The sequence below is a fragment of the Melanerpes formicivorus genome, unplaced genomic scaffold (assembly GCF_026170545.1).
Source record: "Melanerpes formicivorus ecotype bairdi unplaced genomic scaffold, bMelFor1.0.p_v2 SCAF_2, whole genome shotgun sequence".
NCBI classification, from domain to species: Eukaryota; Metazoa; Chordata; class Aves; order Piciformes; family Picidae; genus Melanerpes; species Melanerpes formicivorus.
The window spans coordinates 24,334,998-24,360,340 of NW_027142354.1; the positions used below are offsets into that span (position 1 = coordinate 24,334,998).

The window sequence follows — 25,343 nt, forward strand, 5'->3', positions numbered from 1 at the left end:
GCTGTGTACACAGTGAGGAAGCAGGGGTAAAGCAGCACTGCCAGCACACACCCCTGCCAAGAACCAGTGTCTGAGTTGTGTTTGCAAGAACAGGGCACTGCAGCACAGCTATAGAATGTACTGCTCCAGCATGGCTGCTCAGAACACAGACTCCTTGTGATTCTAGCTACCTGCATGTGCAGACCCAGATGTGTATTATGATTGGAAAATGCCCCTATTAAATCTTCTCCCACCTACAGCCTAATTTTTCCTTGCCCCACTGCACCACTCCAGGAGCATATACAGACAACCACAGGCAGAAACAACTGCCCTCTCCCCTGCCCAAGCCCACAACTCTCAGAGACACAAGGAAAGGAGTTTTGAGCAAGACTAGGTGGGGAGAGCATAAGACCACCAAGACAGAGAAGCTCAGCTCAGCCCTGGGTACTACCAGCTGCAGCTGCAAAATGGGCCAGAACTAAGAATATGCAGTTGGAAGAGAAACTTGGGCATGAGTCTGCTTTGTTTCTCATACCAGGGAGCACTCACTAAGGAAGAGGAGACCTACCCCTGGCCAGAATTGTTATGCATACCAGTCACCAGCAGCAGAGGACCATTTAAAAGCTCTACAATCAGATTAATTTTCAAAGTGGCATGCTTTCACACCTAAGGGAAGAAAAACCTGCTCAAAGATACTTCGTTCCACAGAACTAAGCACTTCAGTCTTATGTAAGACTTACCTCTTAAACTAGTGATTTGATTTTGTACACGGCAGCCATGTGAGCTACCACCTTGACCATTCTGCTTTTGGGACTTCAGTACGAAGTTTTACTCCAAGGCTTCACAGCTATGAAACACGAATTACACTTGGAATTGCTGTTCCTTCCTTTAGCTTTCCCCTCTGCCCAAAGCAACCAACAATTCTCCTTGCATTTTTCAACTGCATGCTTCCCTTTGGCACGTGGCTCCTGTGTCAAGCTCCATTCCAGACACACTATGAATCATTTCTTCCCCTGATACTCACCTCTGAGCTTTGTCCAGTGTCAGACTATGGGCTTTTTTTTTTTTTTTTTAATTGAACACATGACATTTAGCCCAAAGTGAAGTCAAATGCATGTTTACAGAAGGTAACTGCTACTTCACAGTCAGTCTGTGTGCAAATAATCACATGTGTTGGTTACCCTTCTCTATTTTTCTTAGCCTCTATGCTTCAAAAAAGATAAAAGAAAAAAATTGGCTTTCCTGCTTACACCACAAATGAAACACTCTGCACAGAGCAGGCTTCACTCTACATGTGACCACACAGAATCAATAAGGTTGGAAAATACCTCAGAGATCATAAAACACACACAGGTAAACATTAATCTGGAAGGGTGGAATTTATATAGGAAAGGGGAGAAAGGAATTATCTGCACAAACACTGTGCTTATCACAGGAAGGATCTATAATTTATTCTGCTGGAAGGATTTAGAATTAACCAGGTTGGAAAAGACCTTCAAGATCATCAAGTCCAACTTATCACCCAACACCATCTAATCAACTAAACCATGGCACTAAGTGCCTCATCCAGTCTCTCTTTTAAATACCTCCAGTGATGGTGACTCCACCACCTCCCTGGGCAGCCCATTCCAATGGCTAGTCACTCTTTCTGTGAAGAACTTCTTCCTAACATCCAGCCTAAACCTCCCCTGGCACAGCTTGAGACTGTGTCCCCTTGCTCTGTTGCTGGTTGTCTGGGGGAAGAGACCAACCCCCTCCTGGCTACAACCTCCCTTCAGGGAGTTGTAGACAGCAACACGTCCCCCCTGAGCCTCCTCTTCTCCAGGCTAAGCAGCCCCAGCTCCCTCAGCTGCTCCTCATAGGGCTTGTGCTCCAAACCCCTCCCCAGCTTTGTTGCCCTTCTCTGGACACGTTCCAGCAAGTCAACATCTTTCCTAAACTGAGGGGCCCAGAACTGGACACAGTACTCAAGGTATGGCCTAACCAGTGCTGAGTACAGGGGCAGAATGACTTCCCTGCTCCTGCTGGCCACACTGTTCCTGATGCAGGCCAGGATGCCATTGGCCTTCTTGGCCACCTGGCTCATGTTCAGCCTACTGTCAACCAGTACCCCCAGGTCCCTTTCTGTTTGGCAGCTCCCCAGTCACTCTGACCCCACCTGTAGCACTGCATGGGGTTGTTGTGGCCAGCGTGTAGAACCCAGCACTTAGATGTGTTAAATCTCATGCCCTTGGACTCTGCCCATCTGCCCAGCCTGTCAAGGTCCCTCTGCAGAGCTCTCCTACCCTCTTACAGATCAACACCTGCCCCCAGTTTGGTGTCGTCTGCAAACTTACTGATGACGGACTCAATGCCCTCATCCAGATATTGAGCAGGATGGGGTCAGCACCGATCCCTGGGGGACACCACTAGTGACTGGCTGCCAGCTGGATGTGGCACCATTCACCACCACTCTCTGGGCTCAGCCCTCCAGCCAGTTCCTAACCCAGCTCAGAGTACTGCTTTCTAAGCCACAGGCTGACAGCTTGGCCAGGAGTTTGCTGTGGGGGATGGTGTCAAAGGCCTTGCTGAAGTCCAGGTAGACTACATCCACAGCCTTCTCCACATCCACCAGGCAGTCCCCTGATCATAGAAGGAGATCAGGTTGGTCAGGCAGGACCTGTAACTCCTAAATTCATGCAGGCTGGACCTTATCCCTTGGTCCTGTAGCTGCTGTGTGATTGCACTCAGGATGACCTGTTCCAGAATCTTGCCTGGCACTGAGGTCAGGCTGAAAGGCCTGGAATTCCCTGGGTCCTCCTCCTGGCCCTTCTTGGGGATGGGCATCACATTGGCCAGCTTCCAGTCATCTGGGACCTCTCCAGTGAGCCAGGACTGTTGAAAAATGGTGGAGAGTGGCTTGGCCAGCTCATCTGCCAGCTCTCTCAGCACCCTGGGATGGATCCATCCGGTTCCATGGACTTGTGGGGATCCAAGTGGCTGATATGGTCTCAAACTGCTTTGTCCTGGATTACAGGGGAACTATACTGCTCCCTGACTCCATCTGCCAGCTGAGGAGGCCAGTTGCCTGGAAGACAACCTGTCCTGCTATTAAAAATTGAGGCAAAGAAGGTGTTAAGTACCTCTGCCTTTTCCTCATCTTTAGTTACACTATTCCCCTCCATGTCCACTAAGGAGTGGAGGTTATCTTTGCCCCTCCTTTTGCCATTAATAGATTCATAAAAGCATTTTTTGTTGTCCTTCACAGCAGTGGCCAGCCTAAGCTCTAAATGGGCTTTTGCCTCTCTATTTTTTTTCCTACATGATTGGGCAACATCCTTAAACATATCCTGGGTTACCTCTCCTTGTTTCCAAAGATGATACACCCTCTTTTTCAACCATTCCTACCTACCTGTCCGAGCTGCAAGGTATTTGCATTCCACACTGAAGAGTTTAAAAGGCTTTGGAAATCTTCAGTACTGTCATTATTATTCTAATAAATGCACAAACTATCATCTGCAGTTGTGTTAATTAAATTTAGTTTCTACAAGCATCACTAGCAAATTGCCTTGATAGTCCTCAAAAATAAAATAAAAATCCACCTGTGAAATCTTCATTTTTGTTGTTGCTTTAAAGGGGTATTGTAATAAAGAGAGAAGCAAAACAAAAAGCTGATTTTGGTGACTTGCCCAGCTGTAACAGGTCATGTTTCACTCTCTATGCAATTAGGGCACAACTGTGTGTTGAAGTCTCATGTTTTGGCCCAGGCAGCTATTCCCTTTCACATGCAGGCATCTGTGTGTACATATTTTCCTGACTTCCCAGCCACCAAAGCAAAGGGCAGCAGAAGCAAGCAGGGAAAATGTATTTAAAAGGACTACTAAGGGACAAAGCAGTTATGCTCAAGGGGGCATAACTTTTGGAGAGGCAGGTGGACGCAGTACCTTCCCTGCATCCCAGACACTACTTGAGTTAGAAAGACCATTTCTTATGATTATTAAATACCCTAGAGATACTTAAAAGAGGTGTGGATCTGGCATTTAGGGACATGATTTAGTGGTGGGCTTGGCAAGTTTATGGTTGGGGGTCCACTCCAACCTAAATGCTGCTCTTTTATGATAAACTACCAGTATCCAGGATTTACTGTATAGGCCAAACACTGCCTAAGCATATTACAGTGGGGTATGACCCACCAGTGGTGTCCAGCTCAGGCAAGGGTGCATCAAAGAGCCATGATGGCATCTGCCACACTTGTAGGCTGCCCTCTTGCACGCCAGTCTGCACCTTCCCTGCAGCAGGGTGGACTCCACTATCTCAGATCTTTGGCTTCTGGTAAAAGCTATTATAAGAAGGTGAGATTTAGGGTCAGTCACAACAGACCATTACCCAGGCTGGTATGCCTGCCAACAAGAACTTAATTTAATTTTGTGACCTACACAAAAGCCATCAGAATGCAAAAGCCTTCTGGGGCAGTACAGGGGCTTAGTTTGAATCAATACCTAGAAGCAGAGTGCCACAGATTTTGCTGCTAAAGCCTTGTTCCATTCAGACCTTGTGGCTGCTTCAGTTCACGACGCTGCACTTAAGCACAGTAGGTAGGAAAATTCCTACATGTATTTTGAAGATTAGCATGCATAGTTTCAAAAGCCACTGTTTCAATCAAGTGCTTAAAATAACAGTTTACTTCAACTGTCTTCTCCCCCTCTGTGTCAAAGAGGGGGAAAAAACCCACCCAAACCAAAGCAAAACCTCCCCAGCCCACACAGGAGTGCACATGTGCTCACAAGAGAGGACTTATCTTTGAGGATCTCTTGCCATCAGCACGTGAAATGCCTCTGTCAACTCAGTTTCTCACAAGTTCAAGGAGCAGGCAGTGTTGCACAAAGAAGTACCATGCCATGGTGGACATCACGCCACACTGGGCTGCCAGCTGACCTGGTTCTGCTGTCACTCACACACACAGGTATTTGAAGTGGTGATCAAAGAAATTAAGTTATTTATTTCTAGGGTTTTGGGTGTAGTCAAAGGAGGGAAAAAAAAAAAAACCCACACCCTCAAAGGCTGTTTACTCTGCCTTAGAGTCTTTGAAAGGATCTATGAACTACTGAAATCAGAACATGAGAGCAAATGGTTACGTGTTGGGCATGCTTGCTAAATCATCAAGGCATTTTGAGTTCAGTTTTTGAAAAGTTGCAAAATTATTATCAGTGTCAAAACCACTCACAGAGATGAAAAAATAAATAACTGAGAAAGAGCAGAGGAGACCCCCTGTCCAAAACAATACAACCTGCAGTTTTAAGGAACTCTGAAAATGAGTGGAAGCTCCTCAATTAGAAAACGGAGCACCAATTACCCTAAGTGGGCTAATAATCTTTTGGTCAGCAGACTGGAACCAGGCTTCCGGGAAAACAATGAGAGCTAACAAAACTGAACCCCATCTGCAACATGCCACCTCCCAGCCTCCCCCCCAGCCACTCACCCCAACAGCTAGGCTAAGCTGCTCACGGGTGGGCAGGAAGACACAGACGCTCCGGCTCTCCAGCTGCATCCTTCCTGCCAGCAGCACCCTGCTCATGGTGGGCAGCTCAGTGGGGGCCAGGGTTGTCTCTCTTGGCAGGCGTCAGGTTCACTTCATCCCACACACCTGTCAAGAAATAAGAGCATCAGTGCCATGGTCCTGCTGGTGCTGGGAGGAGCCCACAGCACACATTTGACAGGATGTTTTTTCCCTTGCTGTATAAAAAACCCAAACAAAACCAACCAAACCAACCCCAACAAAAACAACCAACAACAAAACACTCATTTTACAGCACCATGGTCAATTTTTCCACCAGCATCACAGCATAGACCTGTCAGAGTTGATCTTTAAATAGCTTGTGAGTCTCCAGGAGAGCACCATAAAGCAATCATGTCTCCCTAGATTAACAAACCAGACTCAAGGTTTCAAGATATGTGTAAGCGATAAGGCAAGTGACACCACAGACTGCTTCCTGTCCTTCAACCTGGTACCTCACTTTCAACAAAAGCAAAGATTTCAAGGAGCAATCAGCAGGCGTGTGTCAATGCAGAGGACTGCTTCTGAGCTGTCTTCTCCTTCACCCCAACCCTAGTCCCTGGGAAACTGGTGTCCCAAATCCTCTGCACTTAAAGGAAGAGGTGGAAACACAAACTCATAAGGCTGACTCTCACTTTTTGTGAAATGAGCACTGCCAGTCTCCTCCCAAGGGCTCAGCTCAAGCTGAAGAGCTTAGAGTTTAAGTTCAGCCTAGAGCTGAAGTTACAATAATAACAGAAATGAGAGAAAGAAATTCAGATCACATCCCAAAGCACAGTAGCCAACATCATCTTTACATTACAGCTAGGTTAGACAGTTTCCTCAGCAGCTTGTGACATTTTATTTACAGCCTGCTCCACTCCAATACTTTCCAAGATGAGAAAGCATCCTGTGGCACCTGATGAATCCGGCAGGATGGGGACAGGCTCCTTGAGGGTAGATTAGGGATGAATGCCTGCAGAGACCTGGACCAGCGAGATACCAACCTGTTACACGATCCACTCCATTCTTGCGTATGATTTAAGACAAGTTAACTGCCCTGAACAAAGTCACTCTGTTGTGACTCCCTACCACCAGCAACTCCTGGGCATTCATAAGCATACCAGCAGAAGTGCTGCTGGCCCACGAAGCCCACCACACACCCAGAGGCAAGCACACACCCCAGCAAAGGCAGCCAAATACCCTGGCTCTGGCTGTGCTACCCTCTTCCACTGCCCAAGGCATTGCCTGCTTTCTCAGATGATTCTGTGAAGGAATGCAAGAGCCATTCCTTCTCCCCTCCAAAATGTATTAAAGGATAAGGAAGCATTAACATTGCCTGCTTCCTTACTTATGACAGCACAAGACATACTATATATGAATGTAAGCATACATGCGTGCATTACACGTAAGTTTAAAACCATTTGGTATTTAAAAATCGTATCTGTCCTGTTTGAAAATATGGCTGAAGAGAACTCAGATTTACCCTTCTCTCTTCAATTCTGTATTCAAATGTAGTTTGGTTGTTTTTGTAAGGGTTTTTAAATGTACTTGGTTTTGCTGTTCAATAGGGTTTTTGTTTGTTTTCTTGGGGTTTTTCTTTTTAATCAAATAAAAATATCCACAAATGTCCTCTTTGCAAGTACAAAAGCTGTTCCATACACCTCCTTCCCTAAGCTGGCATACATGAAGTTTCTTAATAAAATCTGTTCTAAATGCAAGTTCTCTCTCTTAAGAGACAGAAGTACACAAAAATTGCATTTACTCTACTAATGAAAAGAGGAGGTTATTATTACTACTTTTTTCCCCCCTGCAAAAAATACGAATTTAATTAAACAAGAACTAGGAGTTTTTAAAAGGAGATTGCTCTAATGTATACCTAAGCCAGAAAAACTCATTTGACTTCCCAAGACAGGTGAAAGCTTCCATTAAATGAAATAAAGAGAAAAATTCTGATTTATGCTCTCCTATCAATATAATTATACTGACAAGCTCTCTTAGGCTCTAGGCTACACACCAGTAACAGCTGTATATAAATTACAGATGACTACAGAATGGCTTGAGGGCAACAGGTCACCATTATTATTGCCAGCTGATGTCATACACGCCATCAACTTTATCAACAGCATAAAGACCTTAGAATATGGGTTCAAGCTTTCCAATGTAAGGAGGTTTGTCTTAATTGTCAATCCACTGCACTAGTCAGTACACATTCCCATTTGCAAGGAGAGACCACCTTCAGTTAAGACACTAATCCAGCTCATAACAAAAATAGGACAAAAAGGCAACTACAAAAAAACATGTGCACATGATTTTCTCTGGATAACTGAAGAAACTGATTCCAGCTTCCTCACAGCCTCTATAAAACAAAGCTTCTGGAAAGCTTCTCCTCTGGTCTCACACCTGCTTTGTCCTTTTGAATTTTTAAGAGAACAACTGTTTATTCTGGGAGCAAGCAAGTCAGAAAAGAAGGGGAGAAGGTGTTCTTCTTACATCTTAAACAAACTTGTGGACCTCTCCACAGCAGGTAAGAGGTTAAAGAAAAAAGGTCTTTAATCTGAAGGGAGAGGTTAAACACAAGCCCAGCTCAGCCTTCTCTTCATTAGAGGTATGTTAGGATGTGATAAAACAATGAATCATTAACTTGCCAGCAGCACGTGTTTATACCTTTTTTTCTTAAAAAAAAGCAGAAAGATAAGAAAAAAGAAAAAGTTGTGAGCCAAGAATAACAGCCTAGTGAAAACAAGTGGCCAGAAGGAATGCTCTTACTTGCAACATATGCAGCTTCAGACCGCCCATATGCCATTCTTTTGTTTACCATAGATTCCAACCTCTTAACCTCAATTAAACCCTAAAATCTCCAGCAAATGCACTGCAGATGAATTCATAAAAGCTGAAGTCAATCACTGACCTCTGGGACACCATACGGGTTGTTTGGTGCTGTGGGTTATTTGTGGGGAGATTTGGTTGGTTGTTTTTTTGTTTGTTTGTTTTTAATAACAACACTTCATGTTTTAGGTCCTAGAGAAGTATATTTTGAGATGTAATTGCTTGGTCAAAGGCCCAGCAGTCTATCAATGAAACAGTCAAAGGTGCTGTTTATTTAAATTCTTGATATAAGTAAGGAGCCTTATTAGTGCCCAGAGTGCTGTCCCACCTTATTTAGTACTGTTTTTTTACCTAAATACACATGTAGCTGAGCTTTGGAAAACACACTTGTCATTAATTTCAAGACTCCTCTGATTTTACAGCTCAACCATGGCCATAAAAATTAATTAAGAAAAACATTATTCTTCCTCTCCACAGCCCCTTCAGCTGCTTCCCTTCACCAGATGAGCACAGCAGCACTTGCTGTGTCAAAGCATGAATTCCTGAGGTTTGCCCCACAGAGGGCTAAGAGCAGGGAGGAAGAGGAAGGACACTGTTTGCTCTGAAGAGCCAGGTAAATCACCTCACACAGCCCCCATAGACATTGCCACAACTAAGACATGCTACCACTGATCTTGGGGCCATGCCACAGCCAGGCTATCTAGAAGCACGTCTCATCCAAACAGCAAGTGGAACTGCATAGCCTTATGAGTGCTGCTGTATTTTACATATCACTTTGTGGGACCACAATAAATTGAGTCTGATTTCATAGTTTCATAGTTTCATAGTTTCATTCAGGGTTGGAAGGGACCACAAGGATCATCTAGTTCCAACCCCCCTGCCATGGGCAGGGACACCCCACACTAGATCAGGCTGGACAGAGCCTCATCCAGCCTGCTCTTAAACACCCCCAGGGACGGGGCCTCGACCACCTCCCTGGACAACCCATTCCAGGGTTTCACCACTCTCATGGTGAAGAACCTCCTCCTCACATCCAGCCTGAATCTCCCCACCTCCAGCTTCATTCCATTCCCCCTAGTCCTATCACTACCTGAGATCCTGAGAAGTCCTTCCCCAGCCTTCCTGTAGGCCCCCTTCAGATACTGGAAGGCGACAATTAGGTCACCTCGGAGCCTTCTCTTCTGCAGACTGAACAGCCCCAACTCCTTCAGTCTGTCCTCATAGGAGAGGTGCTCCAGCCCTCTGATCATCCTCGTGGCCCTTCTCTGGACACGTTCCAGCACCTCCAGATCCCTCTTGTAATAGGGGCTCCAGAACTGGACACAGTACTCCAGGTGGGGTCTCACCAGGGCTGAGTAGAGGGGGAGGATCACCTCCCTTGACCTGCTAGCCACACTTCTCCTGATGCAGCCCAGGATCTGATTGGCTTTGCGGGCTGCAAGTGCACACTGAGAGCTCATGTTGAGCTTTTTGTCCACCAGCACCCCCAAGTCTCTCTCCTCAGGGCTATCCTCCAGCCAGTCACTGCCCAGCCTGTATTTGTGCCTGGGATTGCCTCGACCCAGATGCAGGACCCTGCACTTGCTCTTATTGAACTTCATGAGGTTGGCCTGTGCCCACCTCTCCAGCCTGTCAAGGTCCCTCTGGATGGCCTCCCTTCCCTCCAGCGTGTCTGCTGCACCACACAGCTTGGTGTCATCAGCAAACTTGCTGAGGGTGCACTCAATGCCACTGTCCATGTCCCCCACAAAGATGTTGAATAAGACAGGTCCCAGGACTGATCCCTGAGGGACTCCACTTGTCACTGGCCTCCACTGGGACATGGAGCCATTGACAGCCACTCTTTGGGTGCGGCCATCAAGCCAGTTCCTTATCCATCTAGTGGTCCACCAATCAAACCCATGTGTCACCAGTTTGGACACCAGGATGTGGTGTGGGACAGTGTCAAAGGCTTTGCTCAGGTCCAGGTAAACGACATCAGTTGCTTGCCCCTCATCTATTAATTTTGTCACCTGCTCATAGAAGGCCACCAGGTTGGTCAGGCAGGATTTGCCCTTGGCAAAGCCATGCTGACTGTTCCCAATCACCTCTTCACTATTCTTTTGAGCGAGTAGTGACTCCAGGAGGATCTGTTCCATGATCTTTCCAGGCACAGAGGTGAGACTGACTGGCCTGTAGTTCCCTGGTTCCTCCTTCTTGCCCTTTTTGAAGATGGGGGCAATGTTTCCCCTTTTCCAGTCTGTGGGGACTTCACCAGACTGCCAGGACTTTTGAAATATAATAGAGAGGGGTTTAGCAACCTCATCTGCCAGTTCTCTCAGTACCCGTGGGTGTAACCCGTCGGGTCCCATGGACTTGAACACTTTCAGGTTCTTCAGATGATCACGAACCTGATCTGCACTTACAATGGGCAGTTCTTCCTCCCCGTCCCTGGCTTTGACTTCCATAACATCAGGAGTGTGGCTAGAGGCCCTTGCAGTGAAGACTGAGGTAAAGAAGTTATTAAGTACCTCAGCCTTTTCCTCATCACAGGTGACCATGTCACCATTTTCTTTTCTGAGGGGGCCCACACCTTCCCTAGTTTTCTTTTTCCCATTAATATACCTGTAAAAGTTCTTAGTATTCCCTTTAATCTCCCTGGCTAGATTCAACTCAAACTCTGCTTTGGCTTTCCTAACCAGGACTCTTGCTGCTCGGGCAGCTTCCTTGTATTCCCCCTGTTCTACCTGTCCTTCCCTCCACTTCCTGTAGAGTTTCCTTTTAAGTAATAGTGTGTCCAGTAGCTCCTTGCCCATCCAGGCAGGCCTCCTAGCATTCTTACCTGCTTTTCTCTTTGTTGGTACACAGAGCTCCTGGACACAGAGGAGGTGGTCCTTGAATACTGACCAGCTGTCCTGGGTCCCTCTTCCCTCCAGGGCTTTGTCCCAGGACACTTTGGCTAGCAGATCCCTGAAGCGATCAAAATCTGCATGCCTAAAGTCTAGGGTCGTGAGCTTGGAATACTTCCTCCTGATTGCCCTGAGGATGTTAAATTCAACTGCTTCATGGTCACTGCAGCCAAGGCCGTCTATGAGCCTCACATTGCTTACCAGCCCTTCCCTGTTGGTGAGAACAAGGTCCAGCATAGCACCATTTCTTGTTGGTTCCTCCACCATTTGGAGGAGGAAGTTGTCTTCTATGCAGTCCAGGAACATCCTGGATTGCTGGTGCCTTGCTGTGTTGTCCCTCCAGCAGATGTCCGGGTGGTTGAAATCACCCATGAGGACCAGGGCTTGTGACCTGGAAGCTGCTTCTATTTGCCTATGGAGGGCCTCATCTGCTTGGATCTGCTGGTCAGGTGGCCTGTAGGAGACCCCCACAGTAATATCTTCTTCCCCTGTCCTGCCTTTAATTTTGACCCATACACTCTCAACTAGCTCATCATCCCTCTCCAGTTGGAGCTCCAATGATTCCAACTGGCTATTGACATAGAGGGCAACACCTCCTCCTCTCCTTCCCTGCCTATCCTTCCTAAAGAGTTTATATCCATCTATGCCTACATCCCAGTCATGGGATTCATCCCACCAAGTTTCAGTAACAGCCACTATGTCGTGGCATCCCAGCAGCACAGTGGCACTTAACTCATCCTGTTTATTGCCCAAGCTGCGCGCATTCGCATAGAAGCACTTCAGCTGGGCTGGCCCTGTCCTCCTCTTGTGCCAAATCCCCTCGGTTTCCACAGAATGTCCTGGTGGATCATTCGTGGCTTGCCTCAGGGTAGCAAGTTGAGAGCCCTTACCAGCTCTCCTTCTCTCTACTGCTGGTGAGCTGCCCCTCTGTTTGTCACCAGCCAGCAGGAGACTATTAACCCCATCCCCCTTCAAATCTAGTTTAAAGCCCTATCAATGAGCCTTAAACTAGATTTGAAGGGGGATGGGGTTAATAGTCTCCTGCTGGCTGGTGACAAACAGAGGGGCAGCTCACCAGCAGTAGAGAGAAGGAGAGCTGGTAAGGGCTCTCAACTTGCTACCTTGCATCTAGGTACTGACACAATTACATTTCAAGGGGATAAAGCAAATAGATGAACAAACAATCACCTCCCATGTAAAAGCAGCAAAAAAGCCCTCCTCAACTGAGAAAAAAGGACAAGTGTTTCTCTCAAAAGCACATGGAAATGTGCTCTGTAAGATTTATTACAGCAAAACATGTTGGGAAAGCTGGTTTTGCTAGTGGTGAGAGAAACACTCCGAGTGTCTTCCTGATGATGCTTTACCGAAGTATTCCTATAGAGTCCTATCAAAAACTGTCCAACAACAGTAAGACTCTTAACATTTCCCAAACATTATCCAGACATGTCTTAGGCTTCTAAGACAATGGGACTCTCAGGCTGCAGTTTCACAATCAGCTTAGGCAGCTTTAATCAAGGCAGTCCCCTTCAGCAAGGCAGACAGACAACTGCCTGGAAACTTACGTACCTTTGGCAGCAACTCACACTTGGGCTGTCTCATACCCATGTTGAAGCACAGCCTCACAACTGGGAACTTCCCTCACCTTCCAGGTATTTTGTCACCACAGAGGCATACTTCAGGGCACCAGTACTGTCTTCAGAACAGAGTAACAAAAAAGCCTGGCCAAGTAAAAGATGTAATGCTAGTATATGCTAGCCTTTCTCAGCAACTTTAAGACCCCACCTATCTCCTTTGACTATTCCCTGAGATGAGGAACACTTCTCTGCAAAAATGCATCAGTCAGGAGAGAGGGGAAAAAAAGTCGCTTGTCAGGGCAGAAAACAAGACTGAAGCTTTATGTCATGGCTACAGATGATGTGAAAAGTGTCACATGCAACCACCAGGACAACTACATTGTATCCTGCAGTGAATTCCCAGAAGCACACTGACTTTTCAAATGTATCTGCCTCGGCACTACTCCATGACTAGCATGACACATTCAAGGGTAAGTACACCACAAGGAGATAAGGTACTGAATTTGGTGTCCACACTCCTGCTTCTGGGGCAGAATACACACCTGCCTTCAAAAACTGAACACTATTTAGTAGGAAACCCCTACTCAAAGCCATTGAATAAGGAATACCAAGACAACTACCAGTCACTTAGGTGCTCTAAAGGACTGGATCCTAGAACTGATGCAGCTTACCTAAAAAGACAGATGCAACACTGGCAGTAAAGACAACTGGCTTTTAGCCCACAGATGTTGGAGATGCAATCACACAGACCTATGTCTCCTAGCATCACCTATTAGATGCATGCAGTCCTCTCACAGGGATAAGATGGGGACCTGGCTCCTGTGTTTCCTTTAGGATTTTCAAAATGTACAATGGGAGATGTGTCAAAAAATTCCAGGGCTGTGAAGCCCTAGCAGACTTTGCTGTCATCCTGCACCTTTTAAGACAGACAGGGAAGATGGCTGAACACTGGTCTTAGAAAACAACCAGCATCCTTTTTTCTTTCTTCCTGTACAAGCAGCACTCCTTGGTGACACCAGGTTTAACAACAGAGAGAAAAATGCTCTCTCATTAGCATTCATCACAGGATCACACACAACTCTTAGTGAGACATGACTGCCCATGCTCCATGTTTGTGCCACAAAATCTTCCTGTCTCATCTCAAGCATCATGAGTGACTGCCAGAACATGAAACACTCTTGAGTTCATACAACATAGCCAGTGTGCTCAAGAAGAAAGGATCTTCCAGAATTCCCAAGGACATCTGTTCCTAACCTGGGACCATGCTGCTATACTACACCATCAGCTGTCCTAGTTCTTCAGCTCAAGGATGGGGGACAATTCTCCCACCCATGGATGGCAGCACACTCTAGTAGACAAGTAAAAGCGACTTACATTTTTGGGCACTCATTAGACCTTACCGCTACTTAACAGTCCCCAAGGAGAGTAAAAAGGCTTAGCTGAGAACAGAGCTCCAAAGCAGATGCTCCTGCAGTGCGTGGAAGTTCAGTGGCAGGGCAGCCGTGGTAACACTGTGTAAGGTGGCTGCTATGCTTTCATCCAACTCTCCCATGGGACTAAGAAAACCTCTTCAGAAGTTTGCTCATTGTGAGGACACCCCATAATGAACCACCTGGTTCTTAGTCTTTCCCTGAAACCAAAACCCAATTCAGGAGCCTTTTGAAAGAAAGGGACAATGAGTACTAAAGGCTCCAAGTAAAAGGGACAACAAAGATTTCACAGGGACTACACTTTTCCATCACTTCCAAGTGATAGAACGTGCCTTTGAATTTGTGTACATAAAAGCGTGCAGCCTCTTGAAGAACATTATTTTATCCAAAGCACGTGCAAAACTTGTCAATGTACATGCTTTAAAACAATACCCAAACAGTAAAGTCTGCAGCTAGAGCATGCAGTTCCTTTCCAGCATGCCTTTTTCCTGGAGGGACAAACATTTTCTTGCCAACATGTCAAGAGCAATGGATCAACTGATCATGTCTTTTCACTGACTAGTAAGAGTAGTAGCACATACTCTATCACGTCAACTACCAACATCAAGTTTCTCATTACAATGAATTTGTTTACTTCTGCATAATCTAATAATGGACTTGATAATTGGCAACCAATTGCTTATAGGGCTTCCTCATACTTCATAAATCAAGCACAGCTGGCCTTACTAGCCTAGGTAAATGCACAAGCATAAGAAAGAACCAGCACACTACAGGACAAGGCACAGACCAGCCTCAGTGTCCATTACACCTCACATAAAGGACCTGCAAACAGCCTGTTCAGAAGCACAAAGCTCTGTTCTCTCAGCCTGATGACCAAGACAGCAGTACATGAGATCTTGCAAAGGTTAAAGGAGGTGAATTACTTGCATAGCTACTCAGTAACTCCACTCAAACACAGACATATCTCCTTAAAGATGGACCCTTACAGAAAGCTTATTCATGGACATATATATGCAAAGAGTTCAATATGGAAAATACCAGTTTGGTATCTCAGTGGGAAGGACAGCAACAGAAGATACTTCAGTTTTCTGCTTCAGCACTCACCCTGCACAATTCTGCCAAGCAATGCAATCTCTACTACAGATTGTTCATCTTTTTTATCAATGGGAAACAGGAGAGGCAGAGTACAGATGCACAACTGCAGCAAGGTCTTTAAAATCAGACTGAGGCTTCCTTCCAAGCTACTGCGACTGTCAGGAAGCTTAGGAAGTAGACAGAGAACAGCAAGACCTGGCTCCTACCAGAACCCAAACCAAAAGCATATTTCTGTATCATGCAAATAAACTCTTCCTTCATTGTCTATTCTCAGCAGGCTCAATTCTAGGAGTATGCAGACTATGAAATTTTCTGAAAAATAAAAAAAGCTAGCATTACTATAACTTCACAAGCAATACCTGGATTTGCAGGACAAATAACAGCAGATGTGCTTTTACCAATATATCATGTAAAGAACCCATCTGAGGAGAAATAACTTTGCTACCAGTAAAAAAAACAAGTAAAAAAATCCTAAACAAACAAACCCCACAGAAACAACAACAAAAGACCCTCACAAGCCAAAACAAACCAAACTTGGCTTTCTTCCCTGTAGGAAGGAGAAAGTCCACTGCTGATCTGATGGCATTTGAATCACAGTCTAAACACCCAGACCAACCAGGCAGCTTCTGCAACAGTTTTCATCTAACTTATTCCCCCTAAAGTGAGCAGCTAGTCTTGAACATGCTCAGAAGAGAGGAATATTGATTTATGTAAAGTGGATGGACTTCCAGAAAGAATAGATAAAACTCTACCTGAAGCACAGCCTGCCTCAATTACAAGTGTGAAAATGCCAATCTACCAACATCTTGACAAAATTAACACAAACAGCAGGGTCTTTATGGTTATGTTCAACTTCAGAGACTGCCAGACATTCACTTCAATGAAGTGAGGGTGAAATGGAAAGAAGTGGCTAAAAAGATACTTTAAAAACCAAACAGCTTTACAGAGTGCTTCATTTTTGAGGTGATGCTGAATTTTGCAAAAAGAGGAGAACAAAACCAAAACAAACAAAAAGCAAGCATAAAAAATGGTTAATGAGAAGTAAACTACATCCTGTGGTGATTCTTCAAGTCTTCCAGTCAGAGGACTTCTTTTGGTCTGAGATCACCATTTTCACTTATTCTAAGTCTAACCACACACTACAAATTAAGGTACCAATGCTAAATACCATCAAGATAATTGAGGAGCAGTGCAGTAGCACAAGGCTTTCTGCAAGAAAAGGAAGTTTTCTGCAAGGAAAAACAAGTGTAACCTCAGAGCACAGTAAGCATGCAAGTAATTTACACTGTCATGAGTTGAACTAACAGTAGTGCAACAACTTTTACTACACAAGCTAACTGATACAAAGTTAACCACTGGATTCATAGAATTTTTACTTGCAGTGTGGTAACAGAAAAGAGTGCTGCAGATTTAAAGCACGATCAGCTTTACTTTAAAAAACAAACAAAACCCAAACAACCACCACCAACAACAAAACCTGCCAACAACACATCACCCCCTACCTGAAATCCAAAACAGCATGGCCCTTACCTGCTACCAAAAAAATTCCACTAACGAAAAAAATTCTGCTGTCAAAAAAGACTCAAATAAGAAAAACACATGTAAATACATTTTTTTGTTTGTTTGTTTGTTGTTTTTTTTTTTAAGGACTTTTTGCATTAGAGAATAAAAGGTAACACAAATTTGTTTCTCATTAGTGTTTATCCCTGTTTAACATCTTTATATTAAAATCCAGTTAGCAACAAAAATCCTTAGTTGAAAAAAAAAACTTGACAGAGCACAAACTGTGTATTTTGGTCAAACATTGAAAAGAATCACTACAACTCATGTTCTTCAACAGCATTTTACAGATTTATTTTTGTGTAGACTTGTCTTGCCCTTTTCTGCTTTTGCCTCACCCCCCCCCCCCCCCCCCCCCCCCATATTCTGTTTGAGATTTTCCTCAAAGTGACCTCAGCAAGAAAAAGGATTTTTTCCCCCATTTGGATTCTACTTTCTCCTGATTTTGGATTTCTCATCTGAAGTTAAAACTGGCTACCACACACTAAAAATCACCAGTGCAGAAAACAGAACAGTTTGATTAAGAAGGCACAATTAAATGGTAGGAATGAACAAAAGAGTGAAGCCAAGGCCTTCTGTTGTCATCCCAAGTTTTCCAGGAGCAAAACAAAACAATCCACCCTCCACCCACACCCCCAAAAAACCTAAACCAAACAAAAAAAGATAAGAGATAAACAAATTAATGGGAAAACAACATCCAAAGGCTTGTTTTAGTTGTTTTGTTGTAGGGTTTTGGGTATTTTTATTTTTTAAGCATTACTCCAGAGATCAGTGTTAAAAATATATATCCTAATTATTTTCTCTGGAAAAGCGCCCTATGCTTTTGAAATATTTATTATCAAGACTTGGACATCACAGTCATTCTCTGAAAGGACAAGGTTCAGAGAGCACATTAGATTTTCCTTGTGTGGTGGGAAAAAACACATGTGCGTTTTAAGTGCCACCGCAGAGTTAACCTGAGAGCTCATCACTGCTGAGCAGCAGGAGAAACATCTCTCCATGCAGAGGACAATTTCTCAGCACAGGAAATCCAGAGCCTTTTCCTGTAAGTTTTTACCAAGAAAGAACTCAAGAGGTGGAGAAACAATGAAGTATGGAGACTTTTTCCTTTTTGACAGCTGTCCCTTCTCCCAAGCACATATACCTTCTGGGACACTCATCTCCTTCCTCCTGTACCATGACAGCAGATGAAAGTCTGTCACCGCTGTTAGGCTATCCCAAACAGCCTGTGGAATGACTCCTGCCCTTCACCCCTGAGGCTGCCTCCGACGTGGTGGAGGTCCAGGGTGCTCGGCTTGCGACCCCACATGACTCACCCTGCAAAAGATACTACATTACACAGGGGCCTGCATCTACTAGGCAGAACTGGATGGACCCAAAGCCATCTTACACCACCCAGCCATGGCCATATCGCTCTTCCTCAGTACCTGGAAGCCAGGTGGCAGCCAATCAAGTACCTACTGAAGAGCACTGCAGACTCATGCCATCTTCCACCTCAACAGAGCCCTCTGGGACATGGACAACTGCTCATGGTTGTGTCAGAGGTTTCTCACACCTGCAGCTGGTGGTGTTGCTAAGACAGGGAATGTACTCCGGCATCACCTGATCTTCTAGCACTAGCAAGACCCTACAGTGACAGAGAACGACGGCAAAACTCTTCCACAGCCCCATTCCTTCACGTTTGCAGCCGGTGCCTGTCCATCCTCACTGCCTCTGAGGGCCACAGCTCCGTGCCCGAAGATACGGCATCAGCCTGCTCTCCCCGCTGCTTTCACAGTAAAATTCCCCGATAACGTAATAAAACTAGAAATCGCTGTGGCACTGAATTCAGATCTCCCTTTACCAACAAAGTTGTAAATCTGCTATTGCAGACACTAAGGTACCGACCGACGCAGTGAAGAGGAGCCTCCCGCGGCGCTGCGAGCAGCGAACACCTCTCGGAGCGCCTCCACACCCACGCTGCCAAGGGCCCGTTCGCCTCTGCCCGGCTGTAGCTGCACCGTCCCCACGGGCTTCCAAGGGGCCGCTCCTCTCAGCCGGCCGGGGCAGGTGCCAGTGCCGTTCCCGCCCCGTACTCGATACTCGTCCCCCGTGCTTTGTCACCCGGCAGCCCACCGGGGCCGCGTTCGCCAGAGAAGCCCCAGATGGACGCTGGAGACGCGGAACCTCCCCGCGCCGCCGCTTCGACGGCGGAACCCTTTCACTCACCACGGGGTAAACCAGGTCGCGAGGCTCCGCTGTCCCCTCCAGTGTGGCATCCAGTGCCCGCCGAGCCGAGCCAAGCCAAGCCAAGCCAAGCCAAGCAGCGTCCCAGGCGGGGCAGGCGTCGGGCGCACGCTAGTGCCCTGGAGGAGGAACGGGGGGTGGGGGGAAGGCCGAGACACGCCCCACGCCCTCGGGCCGGGCCGGTCCCGCCCTTCCCGGGATTGCCCGAGTACACCGTCGACAGCCCCGCGTGGGATACTCCCGCCCCTGCCTCGCAACCGTCTCAGTGGACTGGCAGAAAAGGGCAGGGAGTGGGCGAGGCTGGCCCGCGGCATAGCCTCCGGTTGGCGAACCCGGCCGTCAATCTGCGCCCCTGGCTATGGGCGGAACGGAGGGGAGGGGGGCGGGACAGGGAGAGAGGTCGGTGGATCGGTCGGTGGATCGGTCGGTGTGGAGCGTCCCGCTGAAGGGAAAGAAGGGGCGGGTGGTGTGTGCGGTACGGGGGACCCCCGTCGGCTTCCGCGGGCGGAGCCCGCATTTGGGCAGGTGACAAGGGGTTGGCTTCGAGGGTCGGCGGACTTTGTCTCCCTTGGGAGACGATTCTTGGCAGAATCCTGTGTCCTCCGCACCGGCAGCAAGAAAGCCTGCGTCGGTGAAATTTTAATGAAGAGTGATCACAGCGAGGCACAAGAACTCAGTGCAGATCACTCTGCCCTGAGCATGTTGGCAGGGGAAGTGATACCAAGTATGAAAAGATGCAGCTGGAGAGTCGGGGTCACATTTGGAAAGGCTGGGTGCCCTGTGGGCCCTGGGAGCCCACTCGTGCAGGAGGCAGCGTGCTTGGGACAGGTGACGAGCTGCGTGCATGTTAGAAATCTGCTTCTCCCTCTCTTCTGCATTGTAATTTCCTTTGTAATGCAGTATTTTCAGAAAGAAAGCAAATCTCACACTCAAGTTCTCTAGTGTTGCTCCCATGTAGGCCATGGCTCAATTTCTCAACATACCCAGTTATATTTGAGGCCCATGTGGGGACTGGGATGGCAGCAAGCTGCAAGGGGAGCAGGTGGGAAGGCTCAGTGTTGCATTACCCGGCTGGAAAAGAGTTGAAATTTGCCCACACCACAAGAGTGAGCCTCACTTGCTGGTGTGATGTGGCCATCTAGGAGGGTGAGGGAAGTAGGTCATCTGGTCACCCAGGTTTTACTGCATTTTGGGTTGGACACGATACTGGGTAAAGTCTCATCTTTGATGGCATGGATGACAACATACCTCTGCCTTTTCCAAGATGGACTGTAATAGCGAGGCTGCTCTGTAAGCACGAGGGCCCAATGCTTTCTCGTCCCACAACAGTCCTCTAGGAGAAAATATTGGTATCTTACTATCTGAGCAAATGTGTAGGCACCTCGTCAGGAGTGGCTCCAGGACTTTGGAGTCCTAGATGAACAGAGGAGCCCCCCAGTGGCCAAAGTTAAGTCCTTCATAGCTTGTCCTTCCATTAAGCTAGGCTAATTCACACAGTCTCTCAGCATGCCATGTGTTCCTAATGCCGCTTTGAGGTGCCTGACATGTTTCACAGATAGCTGAGCTGGCATGACATCTCCCTTCTGGCCATAAAAAGACCTCACTGTCCTCTCCTTTTTACTCTTTTCAGCTTCACTGTTTGTCCATCGAGGGATGGACATTTGCTCATGACTGTAACACTTTCCTTGTGGTAGTGCTAGAGCACTTTATACTGCTAAGTTGGTCAAACTTGCTCAAGGGGCAGAAAAGTCCTTTTTTTTTTTTTTTTTTTTTTTTTACTGGAAGAGTGATCTATTGTGTTGGTGAATTACATTGTCTTGTGGAGCCATCCAGCCAGTGGTAGCATCAGCACCTTGTAATATCATCACCTACATCTCACTTTCCCAGCATGGATTGTGGAATTCAATGCAAGGACAGGGAATCTGGTGCCCGAGCATATGCTCTGTTGTTGTTGTTCTTTTTATTTAACCTGCCCAATATCATGTATGAAGCCTGCAGTAGGGCCAGCACAATGCTCTGATCAACAGTAGGACTTTCTGTCATGCTCTGACAGCTAGTGGAGAACTTGAAATGTTAGCAAACAGCTCTGAGCAGTTGATGCATGCTTCTGGGATTTTGGATAATTGGAAAATTATACAGCAACTTAGGAAACTTGTGCATTCACTTTCTGTGACAGGTCACATGTATAAAGGGCCACATCTAGGCTGTTGAAAAAGGGATGAGGTTCATAGCACAACATGTTAACCAGCTATCCTCATGTTTCCCACCAAAAACACTAGGGTTCTCACCTTAGAGCTGTGTTTCCTTCCCACAGATCCTGAGTAGGAGAGTAAGAAAAGTGTAAGTCCCAGTGTAGCCATGGTCAGAATGGAATATAGTATAGTATGTCAGGTATGATTACCTTAATTAGAAGTATAGCAATTATCCTGCATAGCTGATCTCCTAGGATTGGCAACAAGCTGCATTTTGAGAAACATCAGAACTGCAGGAAAATGGAGATAGCATTAGCCTGTTTGTTTTCAAAGGAGACATCAAAGTGTTGGAGACTGAAGATAACTCTGTTCCAAGGAAATACCACAGCACATTTTCAAAGCATCAACTCCAGCTCTCCTTCTTGCAGTGAGATAAGCAGTTGCATCCAGCTTGCTCTGTGATGTGAAAGTTGGAGAGGGGGATTTGTAGAAGGATTCTTATAATCCAGTTTCAAAAAATTCAGAAAACAGAGCTCCTTTTGTAAGCCTGCATTGCATGCAGAGTTGTGCCAAAGTCAGAGGGACCCCGTGCAAAAGTAAAAACTTGCACAGCAGATGTTTTTGCTCATTCACAATGTGGTCTGCATTGCATGTAGACAAAAAACATTTCTCTGTGCAGAATGGAAAGCTGGGATTTGCCTTCACAATCTTGGGAAAATATCCCAAGTATCTTACAGTGATTTTAGCAATGCATAAAGGAGGTAATTTTGTTGCTAGTATTTATTACCTAGTTCACAAGCAGCACCTAAGCTTGGAGAGAAGTTGATTGTTTTTAGAGCCTAGAAACAAAAGTTTGCATTAATGATCTTTGGGAGCAGAAGCTGGCTTCAAGCTCTTCAAGTCATGAGAGGATGACTCAGAAGTCAGAAATTTGAGGCATTCTTATGTCTAGCATTTAATCAACAGGCAAAGCGTTGAGAGATAAGCAGAGGAAATCAATGGCAAATCAAAGAAGAATAGGTCAGCTATTCATTAGAGAAAGGATTGATCTCAAGGATATTAACAGAAAGAAGGGAATGAAATTAATCCTAAAGAAAGTTTGAACTAGCAGTGACTGCACTGAACTGACAGACAGGGAGCCTAAAAAAAAAAAAAAAAGGCAACAAAAACCCTTCACTTTCTTGCCTGAAAAATTATTTGCAGCATTCTGCATTCTTAGCCTAAACCTGTCAGATATAACCAGCTGCATGTGTTATGTTGACCTTCCAAACATAATGCATCTCTTGCCTGAGTAATGGTTACTTGTGTGGTATCTGTCCTTGTGTATACAGTGGAAATAGGCATTACACATGGAATAATAATAATCTGCTTTCTGTTGGCATACATGCCGAAGCAAAAGCTTGTTTTCTTATGTTTTCAGTACATGTTGGAGCTTGATTTTCCTGACTATTGCCCTATTCCTATAAAATCATAGATGGCTTCAGTAGGACTGTTCATCATACTAAGGCTTTCATGATTAGCACCTTGCAAAATTCAGTTGAATTTCAAACTCTGGGAGAGGGATGTTTTTTTAATTTTTTTCTTCCTGTAAAATATCAAATTTATCTGCAATAACAGGCAAGCAATGAAAAAATACTTACAAAGTTGCACATTGGCTAATATACTAATAACAATACTGGTTACATTATTAGTAATAAATAGTTATTATTATATCAAAAGCTGTGTACAAGGTATAGATATAATTGATGAGGTCTGAGGCACTAGTTTACACTACATAAAACCCAAATGCTTATGGTGGTCATCAGTCACATTATGCTGCAAATGTGGACAATTGAGGTATATCTCCTGTGCCAAGAATGTGCCATGTGGCTGAGAGGCCACAGGACACATTGTGTTATACCCTACTGTGCCTGTTGCCTTATGCACAGTCTATCTTCCACTGCACTCGGTAAGTTTTTTCATTTCCAATGTTTCCCCACCCCAAGAGTATGCTGAGGGGCTAGCCAAGATCTTGGGAGGGGACACAGGCCAGCTGACCCAAACTGGCCAAAGGGGTATTCCATACCATATGACATCAGCTCAGATATAAGAACTATGAGAAAGAAGGAAGTGGGGGGATATTCACCCATGGCATCTGTCCTTCAGAGCAACCATTACACATAGAGCCCTGCTTCCAGGGAGTGACCAACCACCATGGGCTGATGGGAAATAGAGAATAACATCTCTCTTTGCTCTTGCTTTCCATGCTTGGCCTTTGCGTGTGCTTATTATTGAACTGCTTCTACCTTATTACCAGTTTTTGTTATATTTTCCCCTCTCCCCTGTTCATCTAAGAAGGGGAGTGACAGAGCAGCTTTGGTTGGCATTTGGCCCCCAGCCAGGTCCAAACCACCACAGCCCTTTTTGGTGCATTGGCTGGGAAATATAACATAGCTGCAGCTTTGCTTTAAACCTGCTTTAGTTAAGATACAAGCTCTGGTGCTGGTCACAGAACTTGCTAGCAGCATTGCTTTGTTTTGGAATATTTCCTTTGGAAATGTGCCGAGAAGGTAATAACTATGTGTTTTTGCCTAGTGTTGGTAGCCCTGCTTTTCTGTGGGAGCTATGTTGGGGGGGGTTATCATCACTTTCTTCCACCTGAGCTGAATATGGAGTTTTAAGATGCAGGACTGCAAGGTTCTGGTTCATCCCTATGTGGGCTTTTTACAGAATACTGAATTAACCAGGTTGGAAAAGACCTTCAAGATCATCAAGTCCAACTTATCACCCAACACCATCTAATCAACTAAACCATGGCACTAAGTGCCTCATCCAGTCTCTCTTTTAAATCCCTCCAGTGATTGTGACTCCACCACCTCCCTGGGCAGCCCATTCCAATGGCTAGTCACTCTTTCTGTGAAGAACCTCTTCCTAACATCCAGCCTAAACCTCCCCTGGCACAGCTTGAGACTGTGTCCCCTTGTTCTGTTGCTGGTTGTCTGGGAGAAGAGACCAACCTGGCTACAACCTCCCTTCAGGGAGTTGTAGACAGCAACAAGGTCTCTCCTGAGCCTCCTCCAGGCCAAACAACCCCTGCTTCCTCAGTTGCTCCTCATAGGGCTTGTGCTCCAAACCCCTCCCCAGCTTTGTTGCCCTTCTCTGTCCACGTTCCAGCAAGTCAACATCCTTCCTAAACTGAGGGGCCCAGAACTGGACACAGTACTCAAGGTATGGCCTAACCAGTGCTGAGTACAGGGGCAGAATGACTTCCCTGCTCCTGCTGGCCACACTGTTCCTGATGCAGGCCAGGATGCTATTGGCTTCTTGGCCATCTGGGCACACTGCTGGCTCATGTTCAGCCTACTGTCAACCAGTACCCCCAGGTCCCTTTCTACTTGGCTACTCTCCAGCCACTCTGACCCCACCTGTAGCACTGCATGGGGTTGTTGTGGCCAATGTGCAGAACCCGGCACTTGGATGTGTTAAATCTCATGCCCTTGGACTCTGCCCATCTGCCCAGCCTGTCTAGTTCCCTCTGCAGAACCCTTCTATCCTCTAAAAGATCAACACCTGCCCCCAATTTGGTGTCATCTGCAGATTTACTGATAGTGGACTCAATCCCCTCATCCAGATCATCAATAAAGATAGTGAACAGAGTCAGGCCCATTAGTGATCCCTGGGGGACACCACTAGTGACTGGCTGCCAGCTGGATGTGGCACCATTCACCACCACTCTCTGGGCTCGGCCCTCCATCCAGTTCCTAACCCAGCTCAGAGTGCTGCTGTCCAAGCCAGGGGCTGACAGCTTGGCCAGGAGTTTGCTGTGGGGGATGGTGTCAAAGGCTTTGCTGAAGTCCAGGTAGACTACATCCACAGCCTTCTCCACATCCACCAGGTAGTCCCCTGATCATAGAAGGAGATCAGGTTGGTCAGGCAGGACCTGTAACTCCTAAATTCATGCTGCCTGGGCCTGATCCCTTGGCCATCCTGTAGTTGCTGTGTGATAGCACTCAGGGTGACCTGTTCCAGAATCTTGCCTGGCACTGAGGTCAGGCTGACAGGCCTGGAATTCCCTGGGT

General features: G+C 46.2%; 1 protein-coding gene across 3 annotated transcripts in view; it reads right to left on the reverse strand.

The window, feature by feature from the left end:
• The window catches only part of FRMD1 (FERM domain containing 1), a 49,962-nt gene extending 30,785 nt beyond the window's left edge, over window positions 1–19,177 (reverse strand). For all 3 annotated transcript variants that reach the window (XM_068153402.1, XM_068153407.1, XM_068153395.1), the window contains exons 1-2: window positions 19,076–19,177; window positions 5,438–5,602 (exon numbers count right to left, since the gene is read on the reverse strand). In XM_068153402.1, the coding sequence (XP_068009503.1) occupies window positions 5,438–5,533 (96 nt within the window). In that variant the 5' untranslated portion in view covers window positions 5,534–5,602; window positions 19,076–19,177. The remainder of the gene's footprint in view (window positions 1–5,437; window positions 5,603–19,075) is intronic.
• Window positions 19,178–25,343: the final 6,166 nt, after the last annotated feature.